The following is a 9443-nucleotide window of genomic DNA, read 5'->3' as shown; positions in this document are numbered from 1 at the left end:
TCCATATCTTTCTCATTTAATGGTCGTAAATTTAATTATTAAGAATGAATTACATAGATATCGAAGAAATACGATGAAATATAGGGCGAACGGTATTCAAGCTCAAACGTCAATTTAAGAATGCAAAATAGGAACAGGGCAACCATTTCTCTGACAAAAGTTGAATATATCTAATAACTTTTAGAAGCTGACATATGGAGGATCAATGAATATGAAAGACTTTTTAAAACTTTTTTAAGGAGGTCTCACATGACAGGATTATTTTATAACTCTTCCTATTTATGTCTATAATTTCCCTATTGGTAATTATAATAGCTAATTAAACATAAAAAAAAACATCTTAGTAAAATTGTTCACAGCAAACAAACTAGTTTTATACGAGGAAGAATTATTTCTTAAAATATAAGACTGATACATGTATATGTTATATATTTAATACAAATCTTCAAAATTTATACTGTATATTATAATGTATGCTTAATAATGCAGCTGAAATTAGTAATACAAAATTTCACTGCAACACTGGAACAAATGAAACCTCACTCCTCTAGGTTGTTTAACGGTTTGAAAAACTCTGTTATTGCCAACCTCAATTCATATTCTTTGCTTCTCTTCAAAGTTCTTCTGAACTAAAATTGAAAGAATTAGAAAAAATTCCTATACATTATGGTATATTTAATACATACATATATAATGGTTTGCTACAATTTAAGACTGTAAAGGAAAATTTATATAATGAATTATAAGAAAGAAGCGAGTTCGTCATGTCCTTAAAGCTAGAATGGATGAAATAACTGCAACTATAAGGACAGCGGGTTAGATTATTTTTAGATTTTTACATTAAAGTTTTATACTGTCGGCAAGGATTTGTTGCCAATAAAATGAAAGATTTAAAAAAAAATGTTTTGGTGGAATGTGTTGCATGCATGGTTATGCTTCTATGACAAATCCTTACAAAATGACACATTTCTTTCTCTAGAACTACTAATTTTGAACTAAAAAATTAATTATAAATAAAAAGCCATTTTTCTTAAGAAAATGGTTTTCATGCAATATTTCATGCATTAGTGACACACTTTATGACGATGGATCATTTATGAGTTTGAAAGATTTACATGATTGTGAAATACGGGGTAAAACCCATTTTCTTGAATGCAGTGGCATAAAGCAGCGATATTAGAATGGCTGAATAAAATAAACAAAGATTATATTAGTCTAACAAAGTTATCCATATTTTCCAGAAAATTTTAATTCTTTGCTGATTCAAAAAAAATTTCTTAAAGACAAGTTATTTTGCAAGCTTGTCTAATTTCATCCTGAAGTCTTTTAAAAGGTACTCAACGGATGTGACCAGTCGAGTCGACAGGGGATGCTTACTTCTCCTCGGCACCTGGGGCAGGATTCATTAAATTTCTTAATATATTCTTAAGTTTAAAAAATCACTTATTGATAAGCTATTGTACATAACAATCTGTAAATTTTCAATACATAGTCAATAAATCCCCTTGGTTCACCCTTCCGGTAATTCGTGTAATAATCCTGTGGGGAGCCCCTTAATTCTTTTAGTTCCCATAGTGACATAGCAGCCCTGTGGGGAACCCACTCGTTTTACTTTAAATATATAGTAAGGTTAAACGTGCTCCGGGTAGTTCCCGGGAAAAAATATCAGCCGATAGATGTGTTCGTCTAGTGCTACCAGAGGGCCAGTACATAGAAAACCACATGGGTCTTATGCATTGTTTTCATGCCTTAAAGTCTCTCTACAGAAGGTTACAGAATATGTGAACTGTCGATAACTGAAATCCCTTTATTAGAGAGTAGCCATTTCCATGAAACGGTGTGTGACAGAGACCGTAGCGTGTGAGTAAACTATGGCGGCCCGTACGACACATCTCTAAATCCAGTTTTGTGAGTTATATCACCTGGCGGTGACCCACGTGGAAGATTTTATCATCTGATTTAAAGTCAATATATGAACAAAACATTGTGAAAGTTTGATAATTATTGATATTAAGAATTTGGAATTATGAATATTTAGTTTCATTTGAAAGACATTGTAAGGTGTTGAGCCTGGCGTCGGACCATTGACTCTGGAACCTGAGAGGAACCCAGTGTGCCACGCAGCCCCTTTTCAATAAACATTGTTCCGTGAAGCCGTAATAAAGGAAATTGGAAAAACTATTCCTAAAGGATTTCCGCACTTACGGAAGGACCAGGGCAAACGGGACCAATTCATACCAAAGGGACATGCGCACTGACTGACGTGGGCCTGGACCAACTAACAAAAACATTTTCAATTTATTTTATTTTGTACATTTTTTTGGTTAATTTTCTTTGTTAAAATTTCTGTTTGTTTTGTTCTTTATTTTTGACATTAAATATTGTTTAAATTTTAAGGTTCTTCTTTGATTTTTTTAAAGTTCATCAGGGTGTATAACCCACTCCCTCACAGCCATTCCTTTTTTGCTTAACTTTCATTTGTACTGCTTAAAGTTAGTAAAAAAACTTAAAATGTAATATAAAAATACTTAGTGCTTAAGTATTGACTTAAAATTAAGTGTCCTCTGGAGGTGTCTTGAGTAGATAAGAAATACGTAAGTTTTTTTCTTCAATATAAAAAAAAAGTGAACAGAAGTAATTTTGATTTTTTTAATTAAAACATCATCATATAATATCTTGAACTCCTTTTGAATTTGAGATTTTATCTACTGGTAAGATTGATTGATTGTATATTGTTTAACGCCGAGTCGGCAATATTTCAGTGGAGGTAGATACAAATGTGCAGTGTTGATGACACAGCTGTACATTTCAGTTTTGATCTAATAGACATAGAACAAAATACCTAGTCCAAAGATTAACCGTCAAGATTACCACTCTCGATGTCTTATTTTTTTTATATTACGCCTGGGTTTGATTTCATGTGATCATAAAGTTTCACAAGCCATTTTGCACCCTGTTCCTTCATCCTAGTGAGAGATAAATCAACGTGGACTCAACTTTCTTTTTCGTTTTTCGATAGTTTCATAACGTCATCTGCATAGAATTGCTGCAACTCCGATTTCAACTTACAATTTTAAAGGTGTGCAGTTTAGCACAAATCTTAAATACCTTTATTATTTCCAGCGCTGATCCCCCCCTGTTTTTAGGGAGTCTTTGCGTGTTTTGTTTAGCTCCAAATATGTATTGTTTCTATGAACTTTTGAGTTGGAGCAATCTTCATAGTTAAAGATTTAATCTCAGATCTGTATTGCTTGTTAGTTTCTTGGAGACCACAGTTTTTTCTTCACTTTTTTAAATTTCATATATTTTTTCTTATCTTAGAAGGGCTTTTGACAGTGTTTTTTGCCTTAAGGACCAATCGCAGGAGTTGGTAAATCTTGAAGGGTTTTGCAGGTGGTCGCTAATTTAATGTTAAAGCTTTTCGTAGGTGTCGGCTTAATTAATCTGAAAGCTTTTTGCAGGTGTCGTTGACTTTAATCTGAAGGCTTTTTGCATGTTTCAGCTACTTTGTCCCAGAATACGACGTCCCCCTGAGGATCGTCGGGGTACTCAATATAGGACCGACTTTCTACCAAGGCCAGCATTGATAAAGGCAACATCTTAGCAGTCACATGTCGATACATAACCATGAACAGTACGTCCTTTCCATTCCGGGTATAAATACTCTCCATCCTTGCCATATTGAATTCATACATACACCAGTAAGAGTTCAGGAAGTGATTAGACAGAATTATGATTGTTTTACGACTCTTGGTGATAGCTTCTGTAATGTTTCCTGCGATCTCTGTACCGGGCCGGAAGTCCCTCTTGCTGAGGCACAGGCGCAGTCCTCTTGATTCCTCTAGCTGGGAAATCGACTCGTGCACTGCGAAATCACTGTCTTCATCGGCGTATGATATAAAGGCATCAAACGTAAACGTATCTTGATATATAGGGTTGGCTAGTCGGTATTTGTTTTTGGTCATATAAAACAAGTACCGCAGTTTCCATCGGTAGCGGTAAAATAACCCAGTAACGATGATTGTCACGAAGCACACTATGACAGAAGTAATGACGAATGTTAACATTTGATAATTTTTACACCGAGTTTCAAGCAATCGTAAAACTGTTTCTATGTCTTGGAAACCAAAGCTTGTTCCATTGTCTAACTTACATTTCATCTGATGAAAGTCCGAGATATGCTTGCGATATTTGGAAGACCACTGTAAAAAATGTCGAGAATGGCATGAACAAGTAAAAGGATTGTCTGCCAGTGAAATTTTAAAATGTCTATTCTTTTTTAATATTTCTGAAAGCGAGACTGTGGCGTCCTGACTGAGTTGCCTTATCGTATTGTCTGAGATATCAATCATGAGCAGGTTCCACATGTTATCAATCTTCACATTCCATTCTGTCAAGAAATTAGAGCTTATATTTAGCTTTTGAAGCTTTCCTAGATTTTTGAATAACATTTCAGGAAGCACTTGTATTCTGTTGTCCGATAAGTCTAGCTCTTGAAGATTGACCAGATTCTTAAATGTTCCCCCGTCCAAATCGTCTTTCAGACTGAAACCTAAGAGGTTGTTGTTAAGCTTTAAGACTTGCAATGCTGACGTAAAATCAAATAAAGCGGTTGAAAGTGAGGAACAAAAACAATTTGACAAGTCCAAATATTTCAGTTTATTAAATCCTATAATGGGTCCCGTGAAGCGAGAGATAACATTCTGGGAAAGGTCTATATGGGACAACTGATTGGATGGGTTTACAAGAATCCTAAACAGTTCCAAATGTATGCCACATGTTCTCAGTATGAGAGTTCTTAAATTTTTCGGCAGAGTTATGGTGGTATTATATCCAATTTGAAAATTTTCTGTGTTGAATTTGTTGAAATGTCTCTCCACTGTGTTATCGGAAGGTCGTATAGGATTCTGACAAATGAAAGCTTCTACTAGTTTGCTAATGGGCTTGGACGCCAACTGGAGGGACAAGTCAAGTGTTTTCATCCCTGTTAAGAATATAAGATCCATTAAGTAAGTACCAGGTGCCATTTTATTTTGGACAAGCGACACTATTCTGAGAGTGTGGGGAAAATAGAGGAGAGCATATCTTTCGAAAAGAGCTAGTCTGTTGTTCTCTAGGTAAATTTCTTCGAGAGAAGTGTTCCGAAAGTGCATGACGTCACGAATTTGTATCACAGTACCTAAACCATATGTGCAGTGGATTTTGTTAGCTTTCAAAACCTTTATTTTGGAAGACTGTAAATCGCTTGTTATATTTGCAAAACTTGCAAATGTAAGTTTTTCATTGTATGAAATATCAAGGACCGTTATATTTCGTTGATTCTTTAGGGCACCTGCTGCAATGCTTTTTATCTGACAAGAGGACAGATCCAGAACCTCCAAGTGAGGCAGGTTTTCAAAGAACCTTTCTCCAATTTGTTTTATCGAGCAAGACCCTGAAAAGCTTGATACATCTAGGACATTCAGTGAGGTCAATGAGCGAAACTGTCGACCAAATTGTGTCGAAGAATAGACGTCAATTCGGAGAGTCTTTAATGAGAAGAGATGTTTCCACATTTTATCTGGAAATGTGTTGTTCCGAACCTTGATTGTAGTCTTCTTGATGTTTAGTGCACGTAAATCTTTCAAGTCTCGGAAGATTTGCGGTCTGAATATGCTTTTGTCCATTTGGAGTTGATTTCCCTCTAGATTTAAAGTTCTCAAGCGTGTTAAGTTTGCGAACACATCGTTTGTAAAATTTTGAAGTTGGTTATAAGACATATCTAAATGTATGAGGCTTGTACTGAACGGGTACAAGATGTGACTTATTCTATTATGTCCTAAATTTAGAGTGTCGACATCTGGTCGAGTTTCGGGTACCTTAGTGATTGTGAGATTTGAACAGTCTGCTAGATACCTCTGGTTACTCTTTGGGACACAGCGACAGTTAGGATTACTTGTGCAATGATTCCAACTTTCTATTCCCCAAACAGCCATGAAACCACGGAAAATGGTAATAAAAATCTGAAAAGCAAACGTATATCAAGATGAATAAATTTTTGTGTTTTAATACAGTATCTACGAGTAATAAATGAATCAATGAAGTAATATATTTAAAATTTGAATAAGAAAAGAACCATCAAAGAATTTTTTTCCCTGAAATTTTTATTATCTACACATTTCTACAGTGATTTTACCTGCGTTACATCCTCATGTCATGTCATTCAGCAAATGACTTTATTTAAGAAAGACTTTTTGGGGAGAAGTGCATTTTAAGACAGACCCTTTTATTGACCATGCAAAGGTTAAACTCTGGCTTTGAGTTTCCCATTGAATAAGAGTGAAAGGAAACGAATACCAATAGTAAAGAAAAAACGTGAATTACATAAGATATTGTGTTGTTTAGATATAGGTTAAATAAAACTTACGAAATTATTGTTTCCCATTTCTCTGACAAAAGTTGAATATATCTATAACGTTAGAAGTGATCTGACATATGGATGATCAGTGAATATGAAAGACTTTTTTAAGAGGTCTCACATGACAGAATTATTTTATAACGCTTCCTATTTAGGTCTATAATTTCCTTAATGGTAATAATAATAGCTAATTAAATGAAAAAAAAATATGTTGGTTAAATTGTTCGTAGCAAACTAGTTTTATACAAGGAAGAAATACTTCTTAAAATATGACTGATACATGTATATGTTATATATTTTATACAAATCTTCAAAATATATTAAATTTTATGCTTTATAATGCAACTAAAATTAGTAATTCAAAAAATCAATGCAACACTGGAACAAAAGAAACGTCACTCCTCTTGGTCGTTTAACGGTTTGAAAAACCTGTTATTGCCATCCTCAATTCATATTCTTTGCCTCTCTTCAAAGTTCTTCTGAACTAAAAATGAAAGAATTAGAAAACAATTTCTATACATTATATATATAATAAATACATATATAATGGTTAGTTACAATTTAAGACTGAAAAGGAAAATTTATGTAATGAACTATAAGGAAGAAGCGAGTTCGTCATGTCCTTAAAACTAGTATGGATGACATAATTGCAACAACAGGACAACAGGTTAGATTATTTTTAGATTTTCACATTAAGATTTTTTACTGTCGGCAAGGATTTGCTGACAAAAAAATAAATGATTAAAAAAAATGTTTTGGTGGAATGTGTTTTATGCATGGTTATGCTTCTAAGACAACCCTAAGAAAAAGTACTACATGTATAGCTAACTATAGTTTACTATGATTAACTATAGCTTATTATAGTAAATAAAAGTTTTCACTATAGTAAATCAAAGTATTTTTACTATGAATTTCATATAGATATATTCAATTTTCTCAACTTCATACAAATATTTTTCTGAAATGAAAATAACGTATTGCTTGTACATTTATAATTTTATCATAAACGTACATCATTAGTATGTAATTTAAGATATATTAAGGCTTCAATTAAAAACAAAGTTCCAGAGTAAAGTTTCATAGTAATCAAAGTGTCAAAGTGTTACAAAATGACACATTTCTTTCTCTAGATCCACTATTTTTTAACAAAAAATTAATTGTAAATAAAAAGCCATTTTTCTTTAGAAACTGTTTTCTTGCAAAATTTCATGCATAAGGGACATACTTTATGACGATCGGTCATTTGTGAGTTTGAATGATTTACATGACTGTGAAATAAGGGGTTAAACCCATTTTCTTGAATACAGTGGCATAAAGCAGCGATATTAAAATGGCTGAGTAAGATAAACAGAGATTCTATTAATTTAACAAAGGTATCTTATCCATATTTTTCTAGAAAATGTTAATTCTTCGCAGATTCACAAAAAACATTCTTAAGTTTTTTTTTGCAGGTGTGGCTATTTTCATCCTGTGGTCTTCTAAAAGGTTCTCGGCGGATTTAACCAGTCGAGTCGACAGGGGATACTTACTCCTCCTCGGCACCTGGGGCAGGATTCATTAAACTTCTTAATATATTCTTAAGATAAAAAAATCACTTACGCTATTCATTTTTTACTTAACATTCATAAGTACTGCTTAAAGTTAGTAAAAAAAAAACTTAAGTGTAACATAAACATACTTAGTGCTTAAGTATTGACTTAAAGTTAAATATCCTCAGGAGGTGTCTTGATTAGATAAGAAATACGTAAGCAGGTGTGTTTGAGCTTAAAAACTACTTTTCTGCATTGTACATGTATATTGATTTGTACTTTTTTTATCAACTCCTTTTTTCTTGTTCTTGGGGATCAGTTAACTTTTTAATGCATTCATTGTGAAATGGATGACTATCCATGTGAACATTTCTTTAAAAATACTTATATTAAATTGGCAAGGTTTAGGGGTCATGAATAAAAGGAGGGATGTTTTTAAAATTTTAAAGGAAAAAAATTACATGTGCATTTCCTTCAAGACACACACTTTGTCAAAAAAGATGAAACAATGAAAAAGTATTATGGGAATATAAGGCTTTTTTTAGTTCATACAAATCAAACTCACGGGAAATCGCTACAGTTATTAATAATAAAAAATTGCTGTTAAGAGCGTTTGTCTGAAATTAAAAAGATAATAAAAAACTTGAATCCATTGCTTTAATCCCTCAAAACAAATTCACAATAAGATATACTTGACAAAAACAGCCAAGGTCTGAGTAAAGCAAAGAATTGCAAAAAACATTTTCTATGCCATTAGTGGTACGAACTAAATTCTTACCGAGAAGACAGTTCAATTTCTGGAGAAGTCTAGAAAAAAATTTTGAAAAAAAAAAAAAAAAAAAAAACCCAGCAAACTTTATGAGAGGAAGAAACCTAAATAAGGAATCCACTACATTACATTTCTTTATAACAGCGTCCAAACCTAAACGCCATGCATATTAAGACAGTTTAGGGGATAAACAGTGGCCCTTTTCATAAAAAATTCTACGACTAGATGAACATTTTTCCTCTTTAATTATTTGATAAATAAATGTAAATAATAAAAAAAAAATCTTTAATATTTATACCAAGTAACTGAAAGCAAAAAGAAAAAGAGGGGTTTTTTTATGTCAACTCTGATATATTTGAGGCCTAGGTTTGCTCTGCTCCAGGTTTGTATTGTTTTATTGTACTTTTCAGCTTGAACACTTTCTTTACGTCCATATTTCATGTTCTAGATTCCCAGCAACAATTCAAGATATCTATATGAAATCGTGACAAGAAAACATTGATGTAACCATCAATTGTCGCCAGAGAAATATGTTAAGTAAACAATGAAAATGAGTCTTGATCATCAAACCATTCGATGTGTGAAAAGGCATGCGTCTAATTCATGGAGACGATAGTCGCAAATATTTTGAAAACTTGTAGTCGGATAAAAATCAATCAAAAACAATACCATTTAAAACTTGATCATTTCCTCAAGTTAATGTTGGCTGCATAAAATATAAATTGACGTTAGACACACGCATTACCTA

At 32.9% G+C, this 9443-nt stretch overlaps 1 protein-coding gene across 1 annotated transcript; it reads right to left on the bottom strand.

The window, feature by feature from the left end:
- Positions 1-2674: 2674 nt before the first annotated feature.
- On the bottom strand, positions 2675-6422 carry LOC134256910 (toll-like receptor 4). Its single transcript, XM_062739588.1, has one exon. The coding sequence runs from the start codon at positions 5973-5975 to the stop codon at positions 3474-3476; it is 2502 nt and encodes an 833-aa protein (XP_062595572.1). The 5' UTR covers positions 5976-6422; the 3' UTR covers positions 2675-3473.
- Between the last annotated feature and the right edge of the window lie 3021 nt (positions 6423-9443).

This window comes from Saccostrea cucullata, unplaced genomic scaffold (assembly GCF_032062105.1).
Source record: "Saccostrea cucullata isolate Sc308-1 unplaced genomic scaffold, CSIRO_AGI_Scuc_v1 ctg16038, whole genome shotgun sequence".
Lineage (NCBI taxonomy): Eukaryota > Metazoa > Mollusca > Bivalvia > Ostreida > Ostreidae > Saccostrea > Saccostrea cuccullata.
This window is presented reverse-complemented; position numbering and strand designations above follow the sequence as displayed.

Coding starts and splice junctions, on each gene's coding strand:
- LOC134256910 (XM_062739588.1), bottom strand. CDS start 5,975: ATGGCTGTTTGGGGAATAGAAAGTTGGAATCATTGCACAAGTAATCCT.